Source organism: Nomascus leucogenys, chromosome 22a (genome assembly GCF_006542625.1).
Source record: "Nomascus leucogenys isolate Asia chromosome 22a, Asia_NLE_v1, whole genome shotgun sequence".
Lineage (NCBI taxonomy): Eukaryota > Metazoa > Chordata > Mammalia > Primates > Hylobatidae > Nomascus > Nomascus leucogenys.
This window is the reverse complement of record NC_044402.1, coordinates 40,464,355-40,488,989: the sequence shown is the minus strand read 5'-3', so window position 1 is coordinate 40,488,989 and position 24,635 is coordinate 40,464,355. Positions and strand designations below refer to the sequence as shown.

Sequence of the window (24,635 nt, the reverse complement as noted above, 5' to 3'; positions counted from 1 at the left end):
CCCTGAGTGGTCCCAGGTTCTCAGCTTGAAGAGGACCAAGATATTTTCCCTTCACACCTGGCAGACAGTTAATGGGCTCTTTTGTAGGAGTTTCAGGATTTATAAAGCACTTTCACTCACATTATCACTTTTAGATCGTTTTCACAAATGTAACATATTAAGCATTTTTAAAATTAAAAAATGAAGGATAAATGACTTCTCCAAGACAGTACTGAATAGCAAGTGATAAAAGGAGGGGAGTCGCCAATCAGGGTTTGCCACTTTCTAGTACCTACCTCACAGGGTTGTTGCAAGAATATTAAGCAATGTGTGGTGGTAGCACTTATAAAATGGAATGCTACATCTTAGCTCCAATACAATACCCCTTTCTCAGGAAAGTCATCTTTGATGGTCTACTGTAGATCAAGTTCACACTATAAACTCACAAACAACATGTATTTCCTTTCCCAGCACTCAATGACAATATTCATGTATGTCATCATTTGATTGTCTCTCTTTTTTTTTTTTTTTTTTGAGATGGAGTTTCGCTCCTGTTGCCCAGGCTAGAGTACAATGGCGCAATCTCGGATCACCGCAACCTCTGCCTCCCGGGTTCAAGCAATTCTCCTGCCTCAGCCTCCCAAGTAGCTGGGATTACAGATATGTGCCACCATGCCTGGCTAATTTTGTATTTTTAGTAGAGACAGGGTTTCTCCATGTTGGTCAGGCTGGTCTCGAACTCCCAACCTCAGATGATCCACCAGCCTCAGCCTCCCAAAGTGCTGGGATTACAAGTGTGAGCCACTACACCTGGCCTGTCTTGTTTCTTTTATACGGAGAGCTCTATCAGGATATTGATGTCTGGTTTTGCTCTCCATAAAAGCTACACCTAATACAGCACTTACCATATGGAATTTTTTTTGAGACAAGGTCTCGCTCTGTTACCCAGACTGGAGTGCAGTGGCATGATATCTGCTTACTGCAGCCTTTGGCCTCCCAGGCTCAAGCAATCCTCCCACCTCAGCCTTCCAAGTAGCTGGGACCACAGGCATGCACCACCACACCTGGCTAATTTTTCATTTTTTTGTAGAAAGGGAGTTTCGCCATGTTGCCCAGGCTGGCCCAATTTCCGATTAACTCTAGATTTGATTACTTTTCTTAGTCTAGGAAAACTGTTACAGTGATCCGAGGATCTGTAGAATGACGTGGATGTTACTCCTGAGATCAAAGTTACTATTAATATCAATTTCAATGAACTACAGACCGCTGCAGGGAGGTTGTGGGAACTGTTCAGAACGGCTTAATCTGGGAGGACATGACTTCCACCGAGAATGCATGCGCTGAACGACAATTCGTTTTCACCTCAAAAACCTGGATCGCAGTTTTGTCTCTTCTTCCGTACGATGACCCAAGATGGCGGAGCCCGTGATTGAAAACCCAGATTCAAGATGGCGACTTCCTGCTTCCCCGATAGCGTCGCGCGTGGCCACCGAGGCCACGCCTACTTCCGGCTATCCCGTCTACTCCCGCTCAGCATGGCTGCTTTAGCGACTGTTCTCTTCAGTGAGTGGGTATACATAGGGACCGTGGACTCGGGGACCCGTTGGGGACGGGCACAGGACCCCTGATCCGGCTGCGCGGCCTCTCCCCCAACTCTGCTCTGTTCTCCCAGCAGGTGTCCGGAGGCTGCACTGCAGCGCAGCAGCTTGGGCGGGCGGCCAGTGGCGACTACAGTGAGTGCTGGGATGAGGGGACCTGGGGGACCAGAAACTGGGCTAGGTCCTCACAGATCTGTTTTTCTCCACACAGGCAGGGACTGGCTGCCAACCCCTCCGGCTACGGGCCCCTTACAGAGCTCCCAGACTGGTCATATGCGGGTAAGCACCGATCTGACAGTTAACTCCACTGGGGAGATTTTCACCCAGAGGGAACGCCCCTGGACGGGGAGCTGGGGGTATCAAGGTGGGGGCGTGTAAAAATGTTTAACTTTTTATTTGGAAAACGGAATTTGGGGAAAGAAGCCCTCTTGTTTATTTTGTAGATTGCATTTAGACTAAGGAAGGTAAAGCTAAACAGGATCTTGGCTTGTGGAGATAAGCAGAAGATAATTATGACTTGGGGCCGCCAGGGTGGAAGGGGATGACAAGACTTCTGCGTTTTTCAAAGGGGGACATTTTTTTTTAACCAAGAAGCACTTTTTTCTGTGGTTAGTGAATTTTCAGTATTTGGTACCAAATGCAGGGAGAGCTCTTTGAAAAGCTGCAGAAATAAGCGTCTCAGAGGGGTAGAAGGGTGAAGACTATGGATGGCAGGCTCCCTTCAGAATATTCTTTTACCTTTACTTACAAAAGAGAGAGAGAGAGAATAGATATTAGCCCTAGAAGGGAGGACCTTAGAGAAGTTGAAGCTACTCCCCATTCTCCTTATGAGACTCCAGTGTACAAGTAGGAAATTTGAGGCCTACAGAAGTGAATTGCACATGATCATACAGCTAGGTAGTAGCAAAGCCAGGACTAGAACATAGGCCAGTCCTCCTTGACAACACAGAGATCTGAATATTTAATACCCTATTGTTGCTCTCTAGGAGTATGATCCTGCTTAATTGGATAATTGGTGACTGAGGAAGATGGTGAAGATTTTTTCTACTTGTTATTTACTGTGAGAAGCCTGGCATCTCCTTGTAGTAGTATGGACTATTGGAAAGACTCTGGAATTACATATGACTGCTTCTTTTTTTTTTTTTTTTTTTTTTTTTTGAGATGGGGTCTTGCCCTGTCACCCAGGCTGAAGTGCAGTGGCATGATCATCGCTCACTGCAGCCTTGATCTCCTGGGCTCAAGCAGTCCTCCCACCTCAGCCCCCGAAGTAGGTGGGACCACAGGCACACACCACCATTCCTGGCTAATTTTTTTTTTTTTTTTTTTTTAACTTTTAGTAGAGACAGGGTCTTGCTATGTTGCCCAAGCTGGTCTTGAACTCCTTAGCTCAAGTGATCCACCTCAGCCTCCCAAAGTGCTGGGATTACAGGCATGAGCCACCATGCCCGGCCTATGGACCTTATTCTTAATCCAGGCTTCCCTTCTCGATAAGTTTGTGGTCTTGGACAAGTTACTTAATTTTATCTTAGTCTCAGTTTCCATATCTGTAAAAGAATACCTATCTCATGTGGTTCTTATAAGGATAAAATGAAAACCAGTGTAAAGCATGTGGCATACACAATATTGGTTCCCCTTCCTGGTAAATAACACCTCTTCTCTGTCTTGCCTTCAAATTTTTGGGCAGAGTTTTCATTGTTTCTTTCTTTGCAGAAAGTAAACTACTTGGGTCAGATACTGCATCTTTTCAGCAAGTCAGCAGATATTTATGGATTTTTATTAACATGCTTATGTGCCTACACTATACTGTGAATAGCAAAAGCTAGCGACACAGTCCCTGACCCAAGGAACTTAAAATCTAACTGGGACAAAGCATGGACGTTTTAAAAATTAAGTAATAGTATTCAGGGCCATGCGCCTACAGTTCCATCTACTCGGGAGGCTGAGGCAGGAGAATCGCTTTAGCCCAGGAGGCAGAGGTTGTAATGATCTGAGATCATGTCATTGCACTACAGCCTGGGTGACGGAGCGAGACCTTGTCTCAAAAATAATAATAGTAATGTTTCAATACTCTGCCCCTTTCCAAAAGGACCTGAGGTAGCTAAATAACACTTAAAAAAAAAAGTACAGTAAATGTTCCAAGGCAAATAGGTGAATATTAAATATTCAGTACTTCTTTCAGAAGAGAAGGCTGATGGACTTGAGATTAGCGTTTCTGGGAAAGTTAGGGTTTGAGTGGACCTAAGGATGAAGATTTGGCTGGAAGGAAAAGAGGGCATTTCATTGTGGAGTGGGATTGAATGTACTATGCAAAGATACATAGTACAACAGTGATCACATTGCTTAAGAGTTTCTGTGTTTTTTTTTTTTTTTTTTTTTTGAGATGGAGTCTGGCTCTGTCACCCAGGCTGGAGTGCAGTGGCGCGATCTCGGCTCACTGCAAGCTCCACCTCCTGGGCTCAGGCCATTCTCCTGCCTCAGCCTCCCCAGTAGCTGAGACTACAGGCACCCATCACCACGCCCGGCTAATTTTTTGTGTTTTTAGTAGAGACGGGGTTTCACCCTGTTAGCCAGGATGGTCTCAATATACTGACCTTGTGATCCGCCTGCCTCAGCCTCCCAAAGTGCTGGGATCACAGGTGTGAGCCACCACGCCTGGCCAAGAGTTTCTGAAGACAAAACAGTAGATTCAGCATTGCAGAGGACCCCAAATACAAGGCTAATGAGAGTTAAGTGAAACAGAGTAGTAAACTAGCCAGGCGTGGTGGTGCGCACCTGTAATCCCAGCTACTCGGGAGGCTGAAGCAGGAGAATTGCTTGAACCTGGGAGGCGGAAGTTGCGGTGAGCTGAGATCATGCCATTGCACTCCAGCCTGGGCAACAAGAGCAAAAGTCTGTCTCAAAATAAAAAAGGCCGAGCACGGTGTCTCACGCTTGTAATCCCAGCACTTTGGGAGTCTGAGGCAGGTGGATCCCGAGGTCAAGAGATCGAGACTATCCTGGCCAACAAGGTGAAACAGTGTCTCTACTAAAAATACAAAAATTAGCCAGGAATAGTGGCACGTGTTTGTAGTCCCAGCTACTCGGGAGTCTGAGGCAGGAGAATCTCTTGAACCTGGAAGGCAGAGGTTGCAGTGAGCTGAGATTGCGCCGCTGCACTCCTACCTGGCAACAGAGCGAGACTGTCTCAAAAAATAATAAATAAAATGCAATAGAGTAGTAATATGTCTAGGAGCTTATTCTGGGTTATCGTACCTCACCCTTGAAGATGATGGACATATTTTAGGATAATTAAGCTACAATGTTTATGAAATGGAAGAGAGGAGCTAGAGATTGGTTCTTCCCTTATTCCTCTCACAGTATTTGCACAAGGTGCTGCAGACCGTCTCTAACACTTGCCTTTTCTCTCACTTCTACTTGTAGATGGCCGCCCTGCTCCCCCAATGAAAGGCCAGCTTCGAAGAAAAGCTGAAAGGGAGACGTTTGCAGTGAGTGGCTAGAGCAACAGCCAGGGCTACCTGGAAGGAGAACATTTAAATCATAATTTGTCTTGAGCTGTGTTGCACCTAAGCAAACATGTACCCCTCATACAGAGGTTTTATTAATAACAGCCAAAGGGTTTTTTTGTTTTTGTTTTTGTTTCTTGTGAGACAGAGTTTCGCTCTTGTTGCTCAGGCTGGAGTGCAATGGTGCCATCTCAGCTCACCTCAGCCTACTCCCAAGTTGAAGCGATTCTCCAGCCTCAGCCTCCTTAGTAGCTGGGATTACACACGTGTGCCACCACACCCGGCTAACTTTGTATTTTTAGTAGAGACAGGGTTTTTCTATGTTGGTCAGACTGGTCTTGAACTCCCCACCTCAGGTGATCCGCCTGCCTCAGCCTCAGCCTCCCAAAGCGCTGGGATTACAGGTGTGAGCCACTGTGCCTGGCCCCCGCCAAAGGTTTTAATAGCACTGTGAGAAGGGAGGAAGAGAGTGGGGCACTCGCAGGACAGGAACCAGTGGTAGACATCCTGCTGCACATTTTGCTGTCTCCCTCTGCTTCCCAAGCCAGAACTTGCTCCCACTGGGGAGTCAGCAGTGTCATTTTCCAGATGAAACCTCTGAATTTGTAAGTGGAAGGATATATAGTATAGCGCTAAAGTCCCAGATGTTATCCACACTGTTTTCCTGTCTGTTTCAGAGACGAGTTGTACTGCTGTCACAGGAAATGGACGCTGGATTACAAGCATGGCAGCTGAGGCAGCAGAAGTTGCAGGAAGAACAAAGGAAGCGGGAAAATGCTCTTAAACCCAAAGGGGCTTCACTGAAGAGCCCACTTCCAAGTCAATAAAAAGCAACTCCTGCCTCCCTTCCTCAGCCTTTCTCTGGATTTCTTTTCTATCACCTAGATGCTTCATGCAGCCAGAAGAGAGCCTTCACATTCCCCATCTGTCTTCAGAGCAAAAGAGCTGGGACACCAAGAACAAGCTGTTAGATCACTGCCTGGGAGGCTTGGCTTAGTGCCCTCATCTCTGGTTCCATTCCAGTTCAGCTAAGTCTTGCTTTAAAATTTTTACCTCCTAGCTAGGCGCAGTGGCTCACACCTGTAATCCCAGCACTTTGGGAGGCTGAGGTGGGCAGATCACAAGGTCAGGAGTTCGAGACCAGCCTGGCCAACATGGTGAAACCCCATCACTACTAAAGATACAAAAAATTAGCCAGGCGTGGTGGGGTGCACTTGTAATCCCAGCTACTCAGGAGGCTGAGGCAGGAGAATCGCTTGAACTCAGGAGGTAGAGGTTGCAGTGAGCCGAGGTCGTGCCATTGCACTCCAACCTGGGCGACAGGGCGAAACTCCATCTCAAAAAAAAAAAAAAAAAAAAATTTTTTTTACCTCCTTTGCAGGCCATAGGACTAGCCCAACTATGAGAAATAGCTGTTCTGTGAACATGAAAAGGGGACAGCAGTTTTCCTGGTTCTAGCCAGGCACTCAAGCCTTTAACAGTCCATACACAGTTTAGGCCATGTACAGCTGGCATCTAATAAACGTTTTCATGAAAAAGATTTTCTAGCCGAGGTCCCTTTTTTGGCAAGCATCTGGTGTCAGTCTTCCTAAGATTCAGATATGTGGTCCAGGAGGTTACCCCCACTGGGAAGGCTGATGTGGGAAGAATCATACCTGGGTGTTGCATGTTCTGCCAAGAGTGGGGTTCTGAGGTCTCCATGGTTCTGACTGCATTCCAGAGATTGGTTGAAGAGGGGCCTCTACCTCCCAACCCCAGCTTGTGTAGGAAAGCCCTACATAAGGGCTCAGCCCTCAGTCACTGCGGGGTAGGTAGCTGTTTTTTTTGTTTTGTTTTGTTTTTTTGAGACGGAGTCTCACTCTGTCGCCCAGGCTGGAGTGCAGTGGCACAATCTCGGCTCACTGCAAGCTCCGCCTCCCGGGTTCACGCCATTCTCCTGCCTCAGCCTCTCCGAGTAGCCGGGACTACAGGCGCCCGCCACCACGCCTGGCTAATTTTTTGTATTTTTAGTAGAGATGGGGTTTCACTGTGGTCTCGATCTCCTGACCTTGTGATCCGCCCGCCTCGGCCTCCCAAAGTGCTGGGATTACAAGCGTGAGCCACCACGCCCGGCCAGGTAGCTGTTTAATAACACACACCATATACCTCCCACAAACCTGGAGGCTCCACAGGACCTGAAAAGCTTTTCATTTTATTGATCATGAATCTGAGGGTAAAAGACCTTTGTTTTCATTACAATACTGAGCACTAGACTTCTATTCTTCTGCCACAGAAGTGCGATAGTTCCTGAATCCCTAGGATTTCTGGAGCTTCCTACCTGACCTAATTTCTGTCCACCCTCCTCTATTCCTTCCTTTGCTTTCTTCTCCCTTCCTCCTCGCACTACCTCCGTCCTCTCCTCACTGACCAAATGCAATTCCTGGATCTTAGATTTTGCTGATAGTCTAGTTTTCTGTCTCCCACACTTTTCCTGCTTCTGTTGTGCTGCTTTTCCAGATCTGTCTAGTTCCCAACTCATCTGTCTCCCTTTCTCACGGTCAGCTTTATCCTGCCCTATCCCTTCCCTACATACCTCCACCTTTTGTTCTGAGTCCAGTAAGTCCCTAAAGGAGATTATACTCTTTAAGAATTGCCTCCTTTTTCAGTGTAGAGGTGGAACTAAACCCCAGAGTCCCAACTCCCAATCCCTTCTTTTACAATAATTTCACCCAACTTGATTTGCTTTCCCCCAGATCCCACGGCCTTGTACCCTTTTCCTCCCAGCGAGTTCCAATTAAAGGTGCAGCCACATTACAAATGACAATAAAGGAATCACCTTTGTCTTTCTACAAAGGTTGGAGCCACAGATCCAGTATGGTTGTGGGGTTTGTTGTTGGTAGTTGGGTTATAGTTTGGATTTTTTAGCAGCAGAGGGAGGGACATAGACAGTTGTCTACAGGGCCCAGAAGATAACCCCGTATTAGTAAACTGGCCCCTTCTCCCTCTGCAGGTCTCATGGGCATGGAAGAAGACCCCACCACCATCCCACACTCTGAGCTCCTCATTGCCCCTAGCCACGTAGCCCCCAATAATGCCCACCCTGAGGTGAGACAAATGCTGAATACCAGAGGAATCAAGCCACTCAGAATATGCTTATGGGGACAAAGTCTCCCACATCCCGTCCCCTGGATCCCCGTACAGCCCCCTGCTGTCCACCGCGGCCTCAACCCCTGCAGATGGCAGCCTGCACCACAAAAAGGCAACTTAGAGGGGTTTTTTTTTGTTTTTTTTTTTTCTTCCAGTTCTTGGTTGTAATTGGATTCAAGCTAAAACAACCACGTCCCCAACCAGGAAAGGAGGGCACTGGGGCGGGGACGGAGGAGAGGCTGTGGGAGAAGGGAGGGACCAGAGGAGAGAGCGAGAGAGGAATCCAGACCCCAGTTCGCCGACTAAGCAGAAGAAAGATCAAAAACCGGAAAAGAGGAGAAGAGCAAACAGGCACTTTGAGGAACAATCCCTATAACTCCAAGCCGACAGCGCTCTAGGAATTCAAGTTCAGTGCCTATCGAAGACAAAGGCGCCCCGAGGGAGTGGCGGTGCGACCCCAGGGCGTGGGCCCGGCCGCGGAGGCCGCACTGCCCGGCTGACCCGGTGGTCTCGGACCATGTCTCCCGCCCCAAGACCCTCCCGTTGTCTCCTGCGCCCCCTGCTCACGCTCGGCACCGCGCTCGCCTCCCTCGGCTCGGCCCAAAGCAGCAGCTTCAGCCCCGAAGTAAGTGAGCTCCCCGGCCCTTCCCGGAGTCGCGCCCACCGGGAGGCGAGCCCGGGGGTCTCCAAGGGGACAGCCTCTATTCGGAGAGGAGGGCTTTTGGGATCTCGGCTGCTCAGGCCTGCAGGATTCCCCCTCCCTTATCTTTTTCCTCTTCTTCTCCAAACTTCCAGATCGATCCAACTTTTGCCCGCTTCCAACCAGCTGCCCCCACCCCCTGCGCCGCCGACTATCTTTCCCATTCCTTCTTTTTTCCCAGTCCTTGGAAGAACTTTACAACTGGGGCGAACTCCCCCTTCCCCAATTCCCTTGGGCTCTGCGCTCAGCTCTGGAACCGCCTGATAAACATTTGGACTCCGCTCAAACCCCGCGCTGTCCCGGCTCCTCGTCATGCGCGAGAGTTTGTTGTTTCTTCGACTTCCCAGCTCTCCAGCGTTCTCCCGCCGGCGCGCCCTCCGATGGGCGCTTCGGCCTCCCCGGGTGGCGCAGGCCCTCAGCGGACGCGTCTGCGGCCAGTTGGGGGTCGAGGGTGGACGGCCGAGCGTCCAGGGCCACAGCCCCCGTCTCCCCGAGAGGACCCCGCTGTGTCCCTACCCGCATCCCTGACGTCGAGGGTCACAGCGCCGGCGCGCTGGCCGCGTTTCCGTACACACAAAGCTCTCCTTGTGAGCCGGGCGATCGGCGGGGTCGCTGCCTCCCCTTATCCGCACCCGCGTCGGCGCCTTCAGGCCCTTTTTGTTAATTGTTTTTCTATGTTAACTGCAGGGAGCCTGGGGGCGTCGCTTGGGGAATGGGGAGAGGGTCTAATCCGGGGTGCCCTCACACGTCGCGGCAGGCTCAGGTGCCCCCCACCCCCACCCCGGCCCAGACGGTGGCCCACCGGGCCCCAGAGGAAGCTGCGTGGGAGTTGTCTGAGGAGGTTTTTCCTCTGTCTCTCTTATTTTGGGGTGAAGGTGGGAGACGGATTTAATGAGCTTCTTATTTTGGGCCATCTCAACCCACTCAGCCTGGCAAGGGCCTGGGTGCGGTCGGGAGGGGCCAGGAAGGGCCCTAGAAGGGGGATGGGATCTGGGTTTGGCTTCTCCGTCCTGGTCCCACACCGGAGAAAACTCTTTGGAAAGAATACTGTCTTCTCTCTCTGTCCCTGAAAGGGTCTGGGGCCGACTGGAAAAGTATGGCCCCAGGAATGGGGGTGGAAGACGAAACGTGGAGTGCTCAGAGACCAGGGAGAGTAAAAACCTGCCCTGGTGCTGGAGGCTGAGCCTGCCTGTCCGGGAGGAGTCGTCCTCTTCCCAGGCCTAGAGTCCTCCTCAGACCTGAAAGGGAGCGCCCTGAGCATCTGGGGAGCTGCCCACCGCCGACTTCACTGCCTTGCCTTTTTTCCCTCCCTTGCTCTGCTGGGTCCCCCAGGGGAGGGGCGGCTGCCCTGGCTCCGTTTTAATTGGGTCATGGGCGGTCCCAGTGCCTGGACCACCATTTGCTTCTGGGCCCTGGAAGGGAGGGAGGAGCAGCCCCAGAGGCTAGAATCCAGGGCCTACTGCAGAGCTGGAGGTCCCCCCACCCTCCCCTGGACTCCTAAGCCAAGGTGGGAGGTGTTCCGTTGACTTTCTCCTAGGGAATACCTTGCATCTCTCTCATTCACAAAGACAAAGCCAGCCAGCTGAGTTCTTTGACCCAACATAGTTGCTTTTTTCTCCAGGCCAATGTGGAGGGAAAGCTGGGGTGGTGCAGGCCTCATGCAGCTGGATCCCTCCCACCAGGCCTCCAGAGTCCTGCACCAGCTCCAGCACAGCCCTCTCCTCCCCATGGCCTGTCTGGCGCTGGGCCTTCCTCCCACCCAGCCGCAGACACAAGAGTCCTCTCTTCTGTGGTGTCGACCTCATAGTCTCTGTGAGGAGAGAAACTTGCCTAGGCCTGGGGGGAGGAGAGAGATGGGGGCACTTCCTTTCCAGGCCTTGCGGCTCTCTTGACTCCAGGGAAGTCCTTCACTTGACTGAGCCTTCATTTTTCTCCCGAGGGTATGGGGTGGAGGTTGTGGGTGTGAATATTTAGACCCGCCTAGCTTCTTGAAAGACTCCAGAGGGGATTTCCCCCAGAGCTCCTGGATGTGGATTCTCCCCATCTCTATGCTGCCCTTCCTTCTGTCTTTCTGCTCTAGGCGAATTCTCTCAGCTTTGCTCTCTGAGGGTTGAGGGGGCCTGGCCTCAGTCCTCCTGCCTTCCAGCGTCAGTAGACCAGTCCCATCCTTCCCCAAGTCCTGAGGCAGCTGCTCCTCAACCAAGGGTCATAAGCCTGGGGTGTGTTTATCCTACAGGTAGGCTAGGGGCAAAAGACGTTTCCTGCATAGTTACGCACAGGCCACAGCAGGCCTCCCCAGGCACTGGCTGTGGCATCAGCCAGAACAGGTCAGGGCAAGCCTGCAGCTCCCTGAGAGCAGCCCCAGACTGGTGTGCCCTGCTTGGCTCCCTCTGGTATACCAAAGGTTAAATGTCACTCCTTCCTCTACCCCTGAGGAGGGGCTCTCAGAGCCTCGGAGCTAGGTGGTGCTAGAGTTGTTCTAGCCAAGACTGTTGGCTGGGAAAAGGCTGGGTTGTTTACATCTCGGGTTCTAGCTCGCATCAGCCTTGGGGGATCACTTCCCAGAACCATGTTGCAATTCTTGCCCCTGTGGGCTCAGGTCCCCAGTCAGCTGCTCTTGAGTCACCCCCAGTCCCCATGCAAGACTACTGCCCCATCACCAGGGCCGGAGCCCAGAGGTGAAGGGCCATGTGGCAATCCATCCTGACGACCTCGACTAGGAGACACAGCACCCACCCAGCAGCAGCCTCCCCCATCTCCCCTCCAAGGTCCCGTCCTGGGCAACCTACAGTCCCTTCCCGAACTCCCTAAGGAAAGCAAAGCTGCAGCAGGGACTAGAGCTATCTGGGTGGTGTCTTCTCCCCATAAAAGAATCCAAGCATCTTCATATTTCATATATAACTTGGCTTTTTTTTTTTTTTTTTTTTGAAACAGAGTCTCGCTCTGTCACCCAGGCTGAGTGCAGTGGCGCGATCTTGGCTAACTGCAACCTTGGCCTCCCAGGTTCAGCACTTCTCCTACCACAGCTTCCCGAGTAGCTGGGATTACAGGTGCCCACCACCATGCGTGGCTAATTTTTGTATTTTTAGTAGAGACAGGGTTTCGCCATGTTGGCTAGGCTGGTCTCGAACTCCTGACCTCAGGTGATGTGCCCGCCTCGGCCTCCCAAACTGTTGGGATTACAGGCGTCAGCCACCACGCCCAGCCTGGCTTGTTTTACTTCGAGGCTTTAAGAAAATACTCCATTGTTCTTACAATAAAGGCTGACTTTCTCCTCAACAGGGCTTTGCAGTGTGTGTACCTTTTAATCAAACGCCAAAACCTAACATTAATTTAATTTAAGGCAATATGCCAGCCTTTACATTATGACCAATTCACAACATACCTGAAATAAAATAGTCACCAAGTCTCCTCCTCCACCCCTATCTCCACTTCCTCTGCTGAGAATCTTGTTTTTTTTTTTTTTTTTTTTTTTTTTTTTTTTTGAGACGGAGTCTCGCTCTGTCACCCAGGCTGGAGTGCAGTGGCGCAATCTCAGTTCGCTGCAAGCTCCGCCTCCTGGGTTCACGCCGTTCTCCTGCCTCAGCCTCTCCGAGTAGCTGGGACTACAAGCGCCTGCCACCGCACCCGGCTAATTTTTTTTGTATTTTTAGTAGAGACGGGGTTTCACCGTGTTAGCCAGGATGGTCTCAATATACTGACCTCGTGATCTGCCTGCCTCAGCCTCCCAAAGTGCTGGGATTACAGGTGTGAGCCACCACGCCCGGCCTCTGCTGAGACTCTTCAATACGCCTTTAGGTTCCAAGCCATAGGTCAGATGCTGCTTGGATAAGGACAGCGGCAGGATCCTGGCTTCAGCTGGATCACACCTCTTACCACATCTCAAGTTCCTAGTTTCCCCTTGTAGCAGTCAGCCTTAGCTCTAGCTCTTTTTTCTGCCCTCCTTTCTAAAAAGATCTCAGCTGTGAGGGTCCTGGGGACATGGCACTCCCATCCCAGGAGGGTCTCAGGTCAAGCCCAATAGTAGAGCTCACTCAGCCTGTCAACACCCCTCCCCACCCATGATGGGCATAGCCCATTCTCAGGTGAAACATGCCATATTTGCAAGAACACTGACATGGGGGAGAAAAGTGATAGAAGGAATCACAGCTCTGAGAAGACATCTCAGAACCCCATTAAACCACCAGGGCTCTCTCTCATTTTCAAGAGAGCTACAGCCAAAAGACTGTTTGGGCCCATAGCCCCGAGGGGACAAGCCCTACTGGGGCCTGGGCCAGAGATCAGGTCTAGCCTGGGAGTTCCTCCAGACCTGCTGCTGGAGCCAAGCTGGGAACCCACTGCCCTTTCTTTACCAAGCCAAGGCTGTATGCTGGGCATTGTGGGGGAGGTAGAGGCACCCCATGGGCCAGGTGGGGACATTCTAAGCCATACCCCTTTCCCTACAGGCCTGGCTACAGCAATATGGCTACCTGCCTCCCGGGGACCTACGTACCCACACACAGCGCTCACCCCAGTCACTCTCAGCGGCCATCGCTGCCATGCAGAAGTTTTACGGCTTGCAAGTAACAGGCAAAGCTGATGCAGACACCATGAAGTAAGTGCTAGACCCTGGCAGGAGTCCTGCCTAGCACCCACTGACAATGCCAGCGCCAGAGATGTTCCTACCTGAATGCCTGGCTTGTGCACCCCACCCCCCATATCTCATCCCCACGTGCATATCCTGACCCTCTCATGTTCACCCTGACCTCATAACCTTGGCCTTTCCCCACATTGACACACAGCAAGTCTCACCCAACACTGACAGTGGAGACCTTTCTCTTTCATACACTGCACTGATCCCAATCCTAACACCCAAACCCACTCCAGGGCCATGAGGCGCCCCCGATGTGGTGTTCCAGACAAGTTTGGGGCTGAGATCAAGGCCAATGTTCGAAGGAAGCGCTACGCCATCCAAGGTCTCAAATGGCAACATAATGAAATTACTTTCTGGTGAGTCCAACAGGCAAGCAACCTTTCTCACATCTGGTTATTATTCCCTACCCATTGTGCTTATGCAGGGACTCAGAGACCTCCTGCCCCACTCCCCTCAGTTCCTGGGAAGCATCCCTGGGAGTGGGGAGGAAAATGGCCCTCATGCTCAAGAGAGGTATAGCCATCAAGGGTGCACCCCAGTGCCAAAGAGCCAAAGCTTGAGGATCCCTTGTTCTTGAGACAGAGGCGTCGTGCATGAGGTAGCAGGAAGAGTTGGGTCAGGCAGAGGTGGCTGGGCAGCACAGTCAGACCTGGGAGAGTGCAGGGAAGAAGAATGTTGCCCCTCTTTATCCTAACACGCCCCATCCTCTCCCCATGTGGCTGGACCTCAGCATCCAGAATTACACCCCCAAGGTGGGCGAGTATGCCACATACGAGGCCATTCGCAAGGCGTTCCGCGTGTGGGAGAGTGCCACACCACTGCGCTTCCGCGAGGTGCCCTATGCCTACATCCGTGAGGGCCATGAGAAGCAGGCCGACATCATGATCTTCTTTGCCGAGGGCTTCCATGGTGACAGCACGCCCTTCGATGGGGAGGGCGGCTTCCTGGCCCATGCCTACTTCCCAGGCCCCAACATTGGAGGGGACACCCACTTTGACTCTGCCGAGCCTTGGACTGTCGGGAATGAGGATCTGAATGGTGAGCCAAGTATCCCTGGGACTTACTCTGGAAAAAGCCAACAGTCATTTGTAGGGGTGGTTCCCCTCCCTCCTTCCAAAATCTCGGGGCTAGAAGGGACCACAAAGACTTTCTGGTCTAACTTCTGACAAAAGCAGGAGTCCTGTTTGAGCTATTTACATCTGGTCCCCCCTCTCACCCACTGACTGGCTTTCCAGTCAAAGACTTCAAAGCATCCTTATGGCCCACTTTTCCAGACCGATGTCATGTCTAGCTCCCGGGAGAAACTGGGGACTAGAGAGGGCCTTGGCTTCCCTTAACACAGGTCTTCCTGGGATGGGGGTCCTGCTTCCAAGCTCTCTCTCACCTCTACCCAGTGGGGCTTGCTGACTGGCTTTGTGCTTAAATACCAGATAAAAAGCTGGACCTCAGAATTTGGTCACATTGGATTGAAAACGTGGGCAGCAGGCTTGGAGGTGAAACCAAAGCTGCTGGTGGGGAAGCAGGGAGGCTGAGAGAAGGGACTCAGGCTGCTATCGTCACTGTCCCCATCCTTCCAGGAAATGATATCTTCCTGGTGGCTGTGCACGAGCTGGGCCATGCCCTGGGTCTCGAGCATTCCAGTGACCCCTCGGCCATCATGGCACCCTTTTACCAGTGGATGGACACGGAGAACTTTGTGCTGCCTGATGATGACCGCCGGGGCATCCAGCAACTTTATGGCGAGTAGTCTACACCCACGCCTGCTCCCTCCTCTGCTCCTTGTTCCCTCCTGGTCTACGCATTTCCCCTCTTTCATGCCTTGCAGTCTCCGCACCGCCCCCTGCCAACCTGACCCTGCCTCTATCAGCTCCACTTTTGAGCCCATCTTTTGTGTCGCCTCCCAGTTGGTTGCTTCAGCCTCCCCTGGAAGTCCATCCACACTTTTCCAAGGGTATTGTCTGCCCATCTGTCTGTCCTTCCCTCCCTCTCTCCTCCTAAGTCTGAAATGCCCCTCGTGTTTTCTGCCCCAGGGAGTGAGTCAGGGTTCCCCACCAAGATGCCCCCTCAACCCAGGACTACCTCCCGGCCTTCTGTTCCTGATAAGCCCAAAAACCCCACCTATGGGCCCAACATCTGTGACGGGAACTTTGACACCGTGGCCATGCTCCGAGGGGAGATGTTTGTCTTCAAGGTGAGAAGAAGTGGGCTGGTTTGAAAGACAAAAGGAGGCCGGGCGCGGTGGCTCACGCTTGTAATCCCAGCACTTTGGGAGGCCGAGGCGGGCGGATCACGAGGTCAGGAGATCGAGACCACGGTGAAACCCCGTCTCTACTAAAAATACAAAAAAAAATTAGCCGGGCGTGGTGGCGGGCGCCTGTAGTCCCAGCTACTCAGAGAGGCTGAGGCAGGAGAATGGCGTGAACCCGGGAGGCAGAGCTTGCAGTGAGCCGAGATTGCGCCACTGCACTCCAGCCTGGGCGACAGAGCGAGACTCCGTCTCAAAAAAAAAAAAGACAAAAGGGCTCTATGGGCCGGGCATGGTGGCTCATGCCTGTAATCCTAGCACTTTGAAAGGCCAAGGCAGGCGGATCACCTGACGTCTGGAGTTCGAGAGCAGGCTGGCCAACATAGTGAAACCCCGTCTCTACTAAAAATACAAAAAATTAGCTGAGTGTGGTGGTGGGCGCCTATAATCCCAGCTACTCGGGAGGCTAAGGCAGGAGAATCGCGTGAACCTGGGAGGCGGAGGTTGCAGTGACCCGAGATAGGGCCATTGCACTCCAGCCTGGACAACAGCGTGAGACTCCATCTCAAAAAAAAAAGGCGGGGGGGGGGGGGGGACGACTCTGTGGTAGGGCAGCTGGGTGGAAGTGACAACAGCTGGACTAAAAACTAAAATGAGGAACAAACAGCAGTGGGGGAGCTTTGGGGACTGAGCCAGAGACCTAGGCCGCAAGACATAATGGACTCTTCCTGCACTGACTGGCTTCCAGGAGCGCTGGTTCTGGCGGGTGAGGAATAACCAAGTGATGGATGGATACCCAATGCCCATTGGCCAGTTCTGGCGGGGCCTGCCTGCATCCATCAACACTGCCTACGAGAGGAAGGATGGCAAATTCGTCTTCTTCAAAGGTAACCAGGCACTCCACTTTAGTCTTTGGGAGTGAGGAGGGTCTCCCTAGAGGAGCTGATTTCCTCTAAAGTCCCTGGAGCCTAAGTTGAACCCAGACGTTGCCCTCCTGTCCTCCCCAGGAGACAAGCATTGGGTGTTTGATGAGGCTTCCCTGGAACCTGGCTACCCCAAGCACATTAAGGAGCTGGGCCGAGGGCTGCCTACCGACAAGATTGATGCTGCTCTCTTCTGGATGCCCAATGGAAAGACCTACTTCTTCCGTGGAAACAAGTAAGACCTCAACCCCTTAACCCCAGGCCTCCCTCAGAAACCACCACCACCCCAAATTCCCTCAGTTCTGGAGAAAGACCCACTTTACCCCCAAGATGCTTCCCTGGAGAAGGAGCTGGCTGAGCCTCTGCCGTTGCCTAGAATTGGGCAGCCTCCTTTGGGCACCGCGTGAGTGGGATGTGACCGGGTCATTTCAGACCTGGTCATTTGGCGCCTCCTGCCCCCAGCACTGTGCCTCCACCCTAGCAGCCAGGCACTGTCATTAGGGCTACTGGTGGCTCCTTGCAGCCTGGGCCCTCCCTTCCACCCCCACCTTCCGCCACTTTCAGCAGCAGGCCCTCATTACTCAAAACCCCTGTCCCCACCCTGTCCACAGCTATCCTTTGCCCACTGGTGGATTCGGTCCGGGTCTTGCGCCCTCTGAGGACATGCCCAGTGTCCGCCACTGCCCTTCCTTTCCCCTTCCCCAGGTACTACCGTTTCAACGAAGAGCTCAGGGCAGTGGATAGCGAGTACCCCAAGAACATCAAAGTCTGGGAAGGGATCCCTGAGTCTCCCAGAGGGTCATTCATGGGCAGCGATGAAGGTGAGAGGGGCAAGGGAAGGTGTCGCTGACAGAAGGATGGGAATAGGGAGTTGAGGAAGAGCGGGAGGGAAGCCTGAGGGAGTCTGCGTGGAAAACAATGGCGATGATAATACCACACACCAGGCGCTGCGCTAGGTGCTTCCACCCATGGTGCCCATTCATCCCCACCACCTTCCAACCTGGTACTATAAGCACCCCCATTTTACAGCTGAGGAAGCTGATGCTCAGGAAGGTGGAGGGAAGCTCAGCTGCCCTCACATTAACAGAGCTTCCCTCGCTCCTCTCCTCTCCTCTCTTTGGGTCTTCCCTTCCTTACCACCTTCTGATTCACCCCCTGCAGTCTTCACTTACTTCTACAAGGGGAACAAATACTGGAAATTCAACAACCAGAAGCTGAAGGTAGAACCGGGCTACCCCAAGTCAGCCCTGCGGGACTGGATGGGCTGCCCATCGGGAGGCCGGCCGGATGAGGGGACTGAGGAGGAGACGGAGGTGATCATCATTGAGGTGGACGAGGAGGGCGGCGGGGCGGTGAGCGCGGCTGCCGTGGTGCTGCCCGTGCTGCTGCTGCTCCTGGTGCTGGCGGTGGGCCTTGCAGTCTTCTTCTTCAGACGCCATGGGACCCCCAGGCGACTGCTCTACTGCCAGCGTTCCCTGCTGGACAAGGTCTGACGCGCACCGCCGGCCCGCCCACTCCAACCACAAGGACTTTGCCTCTGAAGGCCAGTGGCAGCAGGTGGTGGTGGGTGGGTTGCTCCCATCGTCCCGAGCCCTCTCCCTGCAGCCTCCTTGCTTCTCTCAGTCCCCTGGCTGGCCTCCCTCACCCTGACCGCCTCCCTCCCCACTGCCCTGGCATTGCATCTTCCCTAGATGGGTCCCCTGAGGGCTGAGTGGGAGGGTGACTCTTTCCAGCCTCTGCCCCTCAGTGGAACCCTGTAGCTTTGTGTCTGTCCAGCCCCATCTGAATGTGTTGGGGGCTCTGCACTTGAAGGCAGGACCCTCAGACCTCGCTGGTAAAGGTCAAATGGGGTCATCTGCTCCTTTTCCATCCCCTGACATACCTTAACCTCTGAACTCTGACCTCAGGAGGCTCTGGGCACTCCAGCCCTGAAAGCCCCAGGTGTACCCAATTGGCAGCCTCTCACTACTCTTTCTGGCTAAAAGGAATCTAATCTTGTTGGGGGTAGAGACCCTGAGACAGTGTGAGGGGGTGGGGACTGCCCAGCCACCCTAAGACCTTGGGAGGAAAACTCAGAAAGGGTCTTCGTTGCTTAGTCAGTCAAGTTCCTCAGAGATTTGCCTCTGCCTCACCTACCCCAGGGAACTTCCAAGGAAGGAGCCTGAGCCACTGGGGACTAAATGGGCAGAAGAAACCCTTAGCAGCCCTTTGCCTCTCGAATGTTAGCCTTGGATGGGGCTTTCACAGTTAGAAGAGTTGAAACCAGGGGTGCAGCTGTCAGGTAGAGTGGGGCCAGCAGGAGAGGCCCGGGTCAGAGCCCTGGGGGTGAGCCTGAAGGCCACAGAGAAAGAGCCTTGCCCAAACTCAGGCAGCTGGGGCTGAGGCCCAAAGGCAGAACAGCCAGAGGGGGCAGGATGGGACCAAAAAGGAAAATGAGGACGTGCAGCAGCATTGGAAGGCTGGGGCCAGGCAGGCCAGGCCAAGCCAAGCAGGGGGCCACAGGGTGGGCTGTGGAGCTCTCAGGAAGGGCCCTGAGGAAGGCACACTTGGTCCTCTTGGTCCCTGTCCTTGCTGCCTAGGCAGCATGGAGGGGAAGGGTGGGGCAGCCCAGAGAAAGGAGCAGAGAAGGCACACAAACGAGGAACGAGGGGCTTCATGAGAGGCCACAGGGCCTGGCTGGCCGCGCTGTCCCAGCCTGCTCACCATCTCAGCGAGGGGCAGGAGCTGGGGCTCGCTTAGGCTGGGCCCGCGCTTCCCTGGTGCCGGCACCCCTCAAACCTGTCTCACCAGTGGCCTGCCCTCTCGCTCCCCCACCCAGCCCACCCATTGAAGTCTCCTTGGGCCACCAAAGGTGGTGGCCATGGTACCGGGGACTTGGGAGAGTGAGATCCAGTGGAGGGAGCAAGAGGAGAGGGATGTCGGGGGAGGGGGGGCACGGGGTAGGGGAAACGGGGTGAACGGTGCTGGCAGTTCGGCTAGATTTCTGTCTTGTTCGTTTTTTTGTTTTGTTTAATGTATATTTTTATTATAATTATTATATATGAATTCCATTCAAATCGTTCCTTTTTGTTAACAAGGGGCATGGGGAGGGGTGGGGGTGGGGGGGCAGAGGCGTCTGACCCCAGGAACCTGCAGGGCGGGGCTGGGTTGGTGCCCTCTAAGGACAATTTTGACCTTGTTCAACCTTTCCACAAAGAATAAATTGTGTTTCACATTCCTTGTGTGGCTGAGCTCTGTAGAGGGTGATGGGCTGTGGGTGAGAGGAGCTGGATGAGGGGAGGGCACACGTCATGAGCAGCATTTTCCACGAGGTGGGGCTTTGGCATTTTTCATAAAGGAGTATGTTTATTCTTAGTGGACTAAAGGGATTCAGGGGCCAGAGTTGGGGAGCAGGGCATACCCATAGGGGGCAGTGGGGTGGCTGACAGAGCTCAGCTGCTCTCCCACCACCTGGCTTAAAAGGCTGTCTTGAGACCCAAGGCTCACAAACAAGAGGAAGTGGTCAAGCTGAGGCCACTTGGAAAATCTTCCTAAATTGCATTACCCTGTCCTGTGATCCACCCGCAGACCCTCAGTTTCCTCATGCCTCTCTGCCTGAGGCAGGGCGATTCCCATGATCATATTCAGCCTTGGGCTCACTGGCTTTATCCGAGCCCTCAGGTCCTAAGAAGCCTCTTCCAGGCCTGGGGCTCTGCTGCTAAGACAGAAGGAAACAGGGGAGAAAGAGAGATAGGTGTTGCTGAGGGGCCTATTAGGAGCAGCCTGTCTGTGGCCAAACAGAGATCTCATCCCAATTGCCCAGAAGAACCAGGATGGTCAGGTTGGAAGGGCAGAATAACAAGGCTTTGCTTCCTCTTTCCTTAGAAACTCCTGCCCCAGACAGGGTTCCCAGGCTATCCACCCACCCTTCCTCTGAAACCAGCCTGGAGGGAGGAATCAGCTCAGTGCTGAGTCAGCTCAGCTGGAGGAGAGCAGCCCCTTTTTTTCACCCCCCTTCCCTTCCTGCCTCCACCCAGCCCACCCTGGGCTCCAGCCCAGACTCCCTCCGCTGCCTGCCTTGCAGAGTCCTGGCCGCATCTATGCCAGTCAGTCTACCCAGCTGCTATTCAGGGCTGGTTAGTGTGATTGCTTTGGCAGAAGGGGTACCCCACCTTCCTGCCTGCCAGGAACCCTGACCCTACGCCTGGCCTCCTGCGCCTCGCCTGCCAACAGCTGTTTGGCAGTCTGTGTGTCTCGGTGGAATTGGACACCACCTCCCCACCACCCTTACCGGAGGGGATGGGGACCCTTGATAAGGTGGCAGGGGAAGTCAGGGGCATCTGAGGGTGGTAGGGTCTGTGCGGGTGGCAAGGAACTCAAAGATGAGCTCATGGCCCCTTTGTGTTTTTGTGGTCCACATCTGGAGGCAATTACAGATGTTATCCAGTGGGAGTTTTGCAAAACACAGCTGGAGCCAGTGGAGGAGCCTGGGGAGGGGGGACTGCCAGAGAGAAGAGGAGGGGGGCCTACGGCTCCCGCGCTGGAGTGCGGTTTCCCCATCACGAGGAAATTGTTTGGCCCTGATTCTGGAATCACAAGATGCTCTCTGGAGCCAAGGGGGAGAGATGGGAATGGAGGACCAGAGACAAAGGGGGAAGAGGTAGAAGACAGGCTTATAAAACCCCCCACTGCTAAATCTGACTGGTTTAAAAAAATAAAATTAAAATTAAAACAAGCTTCACAAGCAGAGAGAATTTCAGGGTGGAGGCGGCAGGGTCCCGTGCTTCTGACGTGCCTGGGCCTGCCTGATCCACCCCAGTGAGGCTGCCCGGGGACCCTGGGAGTTGCCTTAGTGATCACAAGTTCCCACTGAGTGAACCGCCAGGTCAGGCTGGGGTGAGGGGAGAGCAGAGGGCCCTGTGGCTTCCAAAAGACCTGCAAACTCGGCTTTTACTGGCCCTACCCCAATTTGTCCATTGGGCCTGACCCAGTTTCTATGGTTCCAAGTTCCTTTATTCGAAAGCAGCACATGTGAGTTGGAGCAGCCAGGAGGGAGCCAAGGGGAATCTTCAAGGAGGTTTGGACAGAACCCAGGAAAGTTGGTGCTAAGGAGACGCTGGACTGGGGGCAAGGGCCGAGGAGGAGCAGCACTCTGCCCACGACTGCACCCCACACATTTGGAGGGGGGCCACGGACTCCCTTGTCATCACCTCCCCTTCTCCAGGGCTCCTGGCACCAGCTGGGCCCATGACTCCAGGGCTGCCAGCCAGGCGCTGGGTCAGCGGGAAGGGAAGGGAAGATCTAAGAAGAGCTAGGTCCTCTAGAGGAGAGAGGACTGGGCAGAGAGACACCCCCACACCCCTCCAGACCCCAAAACACAATCTGGCTAGCTCTGCCAGTCCTTCACTGTCCCTCCCCCAGGGCCCCTTCTCCCCACAATCTGACAGACTTTCCAGTGGTCTCTTTCTGCTCTGTATCCCTCCTTCCCTTCCAGCAATGGTGAAACTAACATTTGCTGAGGTCCTTACAACACACAATGACACAGGCACTAATATTGTCCCCATTTAACAAATAAGGGAACTGAGGCCCAGAAAGATAAATAACTTGGTCAAGGTCACAGGTTGTTAGTCCAAATTTAAAACCCAGATCTTTCCAATTTACTTATTTATTTTTCTATACTGGCAGATCCTGGCAATCTCTTGGGGTCTCTTCCAGCATGGACCCTGGGTAGCTGGGCGTTTTCATGGCAGTGTGTGTTCTGGGGATCTGTCAGCACATATGTATTTGCTTATTATGGTTTGTTGTTGTTGTTGTTGTTGTTTTGAGACGGAGTTTCACTCTTGTTGCCCAGGCTGGAGTGCAATGGCACGATCTCAGCTCACTGCAACCTCCGCCTCCCGGGTTCAAGTGATTCTCCTGACTCAGCCTCCTGAGTAGCTGGGATTACAGGCATGAGCCACCACGCCCAGCTAATTTTGAATTTTTAGTAGAGACGGGGTTTCTCCATGTTAGTCAGGCTGGTCTCAAACTCCCGACCTCAGGTGATCTGCCTGCCTCGGCCTCCCAAAGTGCTGGGATTACAGGCGTGAGCACCCGGCTGTATTTGCTTATTGTGCAGCAATATTATGGGGGATAGGAGTGCAGAGGGAAAAGGACCCCACTTTGCCAGCCCATCGCCTCCCTTCTTGGGGACAGGAGCCGCACTCTGAGGGAAGGAAGGTGGCACCAAGACTCAGAAGCCAAAGGGATGGAATGAGACAATGGCAGCAGCTAAGGGTGGGATGGGTGAATGTTTCTGTGCAAGGGCATGGGGGACGGGGGGCTTCAGGGGTGGTGCCCATTCCCAAAGGCCCCAAGGAAACCCCAGCCAAGGCTGCTCCCTCGTCCTGCAGCTCCTGTCCCCGTTTCCTACCTACCAACCCAAATCTGAGTACACCTCCTTTAAAAGCTCAAGTCTGCACAGCTAGCCCCAGCCTCAGGGGTTTCTGCCCTCCTCTCTCAGTCTTGTGAAAGTAGGGAGACCGGAGGCCGCCTGCAAGGGGCTGGGCAACCAGGGCCTGGAAGGGAGGCAGGCCTGACTGGCCAGAAGCCACCTTCCAAATGAGCTCACACACATATTTTCCACCCTGGCCCAGGGCCGATGGCTCAGCTCCTTCCAGGCCAGCCTTCCCCAGCCAGGCCCAGCCCCCTCTGTCCTACCCTGCCACCATTCCTGGCCCTAGGGGCTCCAAAGCAAGATTACTGGCAGCCCCCTGGCCAGGGCAGTCACTGGCATCCCCAAGGAGCAGCCTCCTCTGTCTCCATGCTGAGGCCATTTGCCCCCAGAGTCGCTTATTCCTTTGTGACTTAGAGAAAAAGGAGACCAGCTCCCTGCCTCCAAATACCCACACCTGGGTAGGGAGGGACGGTAGAGGTGATAGAAGAGGCGGTGGAAGTAGTGAATGGGCGGAAGGGTTTCCTTTGAGTGCCCGAAGTAGCTCATTGACTCAGGGACCAGCCAGGTCTGGGAGCTGCCTCATCATGGGTCACATCCTGCTCACTCACTCAATTTCCTGCTAGGGGCACTTCCCTGACTTGGAGCAGGATGGGGTCTGGGTGAGGCAAGGCCAGGCTGACCACAAAGCTGAGAAAAAAGACTGGCGTGTCAGAAGGCCTAGTGGATTCATACACACGCAACAGGCTCCATTTCACTTTGGTTTGTCAAAGACATCACTCATTGCCCAACTTACAGAGACATGTAGCACCAGGCCAGAGAGCAGGATCAGTTCCCCAAAAGGCTCTCTCACCTGCTCAGCACCTGACTCTGTGCTAGGAGTATGGCTGCCCTGACTCTATTTCCTGGATCCAGTTTTGTCCCCTGGAGTTCTGTGAGTTAGTATATTCAGACATGGCAGACAATTCTTCCCATTCTGGAGTCCAAGATGACGGTCACTGTGAGTAGATCACACATGTTGCTCTCTCATACCAGGTGATGGTCTAGTTCTGTCAAGGAATTACTATAATTCATAATATCAACCCTATCACAGCCACTGGAAAACAGGTTCTAGCCTCCCTTTTCTTACAAAAGGGTAAAATAGTGCTAGACACACAGGAGGCACTCAATAAAATTTGTTGAATTGAATTACCAGTGGTAGTTGTGATTACATAAGTATTGTATACATATGTACACATTATGGACACATAAGTAGTGAATACATAACTCACTGAGCTGAACACTTCAACTTAGTGCACTTTGTGAACCTCATGGTATATGTATATATTTTTGTGTGTGTGAGACAGAGTCTCACCCTGTCGCCCATGCTGGAGTGCAATGGTGCAATCTCGGCTCACTGCAACCTCCACCTCCCGGGTTCAAACGATTCTCCTGCCTCAGCCTCCCAAGTAGCTGGGATTACAGGCACCCGCCATACCCAGCTAATTTTTTTTTTTTTTTTTTTTTTTTTTTGTAT

At 53.0% G+C, this 24,635-nt stretch overlaps 2 protein-coding genes across 7 annotated transcripts; both read left to right on the top strand.

The window, feature by feature from the left end:
• The first annotated feature begins 1,468 nt into the window (after nt 1-1,468).
• On the top strand, nt 1,469-6,620 carry MRPL52 (mitochondrial ribosomal protein L52). Of its 6 annotated transcripts, XM_030803144.1 has the most exons (6): nt 1,469-1,546; nt 1,652-1,712; nt 1,789-1,856; nt 2,564-2,637; nt 4,998-5,062; nt 5,758-6,620. In XM_030803144.1, the coding sequence occupies exons 5-6, from the start codon at nt 5,018-5,020 to the stop codon at nt 5,905-5,907; spliced, it is 195 nt and encodes a 64-aa protein (XP_030659004.1). In that variant the 5' UTR covers nt 1,469-1,546; nt 1,652-1,712; nt 1,789-1,856; nt 2,564-2,637; nt 4,998-5,017; the 3' UTR covers nt 5,908-6,620. The 6 variants fall into 6 exon arrangements, with proteins under 6 accessions (XP_030659004.1, XP_030659000.1, XP_030659001.1 ...); XM_030803140.1 differs by lacking the exon at nt 2,564-2,637 and having other exon boundaries at nt 1,485-1,542; XM_030803141.1 differs by lacking the exon at nt 2,564-2,637 and having other exon boundaries at nt 1,495-1,542; nt 1,655-1,712.
• A 1,824-nt stretch (nt 6,621-8,444) lies between these two features.
• MMP14 (matrix metallopeptidase 14) lies at nt 8,445-19,921 on the top strand. Its single transcript, XM_030803139.1, has 10 exons — nt 8,445-8,831; nt 13,352-13,500; nt 13,773-13,895; nt 14,270-14,577; nt 15,117-15,278; nt 15,570-15,730; nt 16,533-16,671; nt 16,792-16,942; nt 17,413-17,528; nt 17,869-19,921. The coding sequence occupies exons 1-10, from the start codon at nt 8,724-8,726 to the stop codon at nt 18,198-18,200; spliced, it is 1,749 nt and encodes a 582-aa protein (XP_030658999.1). The 5' UTR covers nt 8,445-8,723; the 3' UTR covers nt 18,201-19,921.
• Nucleotides 19,922-24,635: the final 4,714 nt, after the last annotated feature.

What these genes read in the sequence shown, in the direction of transcription:
- MRPL52 (XM_030803140.1), top strand. Translation starts at nt 1,515, where the DNA reads ATGGCTGCTTTAGCGACTGTTCTCTTCA. An exon ending in TTTAGCGACTGTTCTCTTCA is followed by an intron (nt 1,543 to 1,651) that starts GTGAGTGGGTAT and finishes CTGTTCTCCCAG; the next exon opens with CAGGTGTCCGGAGGCTGCAC. An exon ending in CCCAGACTGGTCATATGCGG is followed by an intron (nt 1,857 to 4,997) that starts GTAAGCACCGAT and finishes TTCTACTTGTAG; the next exon opens with ATGGCCGCCCTGCTCCCCCA.
- MMP14 (XM_030803139.1), top strand. Translation starts at nt 8,724, where the DNA reads ATGTCTCCCGCCCCAAGACCCTCCCGTTGTCTCCTGCGCCCCCTGCTC. An exon ending in CGGGAATGAGGATCTGAATG is followed by an intron (nt 14,578 to 15,116) that starts GTGAGCCAAGTA and finishes CCATCCTTCCAG; the next exon opens with GAAATGATATCTTCCTGGTG. An exon ending in GGGCATCCAGCAACTTTATG is followed by an intron (nt 15,279 to 15,569) that starts GCGAGTAGTCTA and finishes TTTCTGCCCCAG; the next exon opens with GGAGTGAGTCAGGGTTCCCC.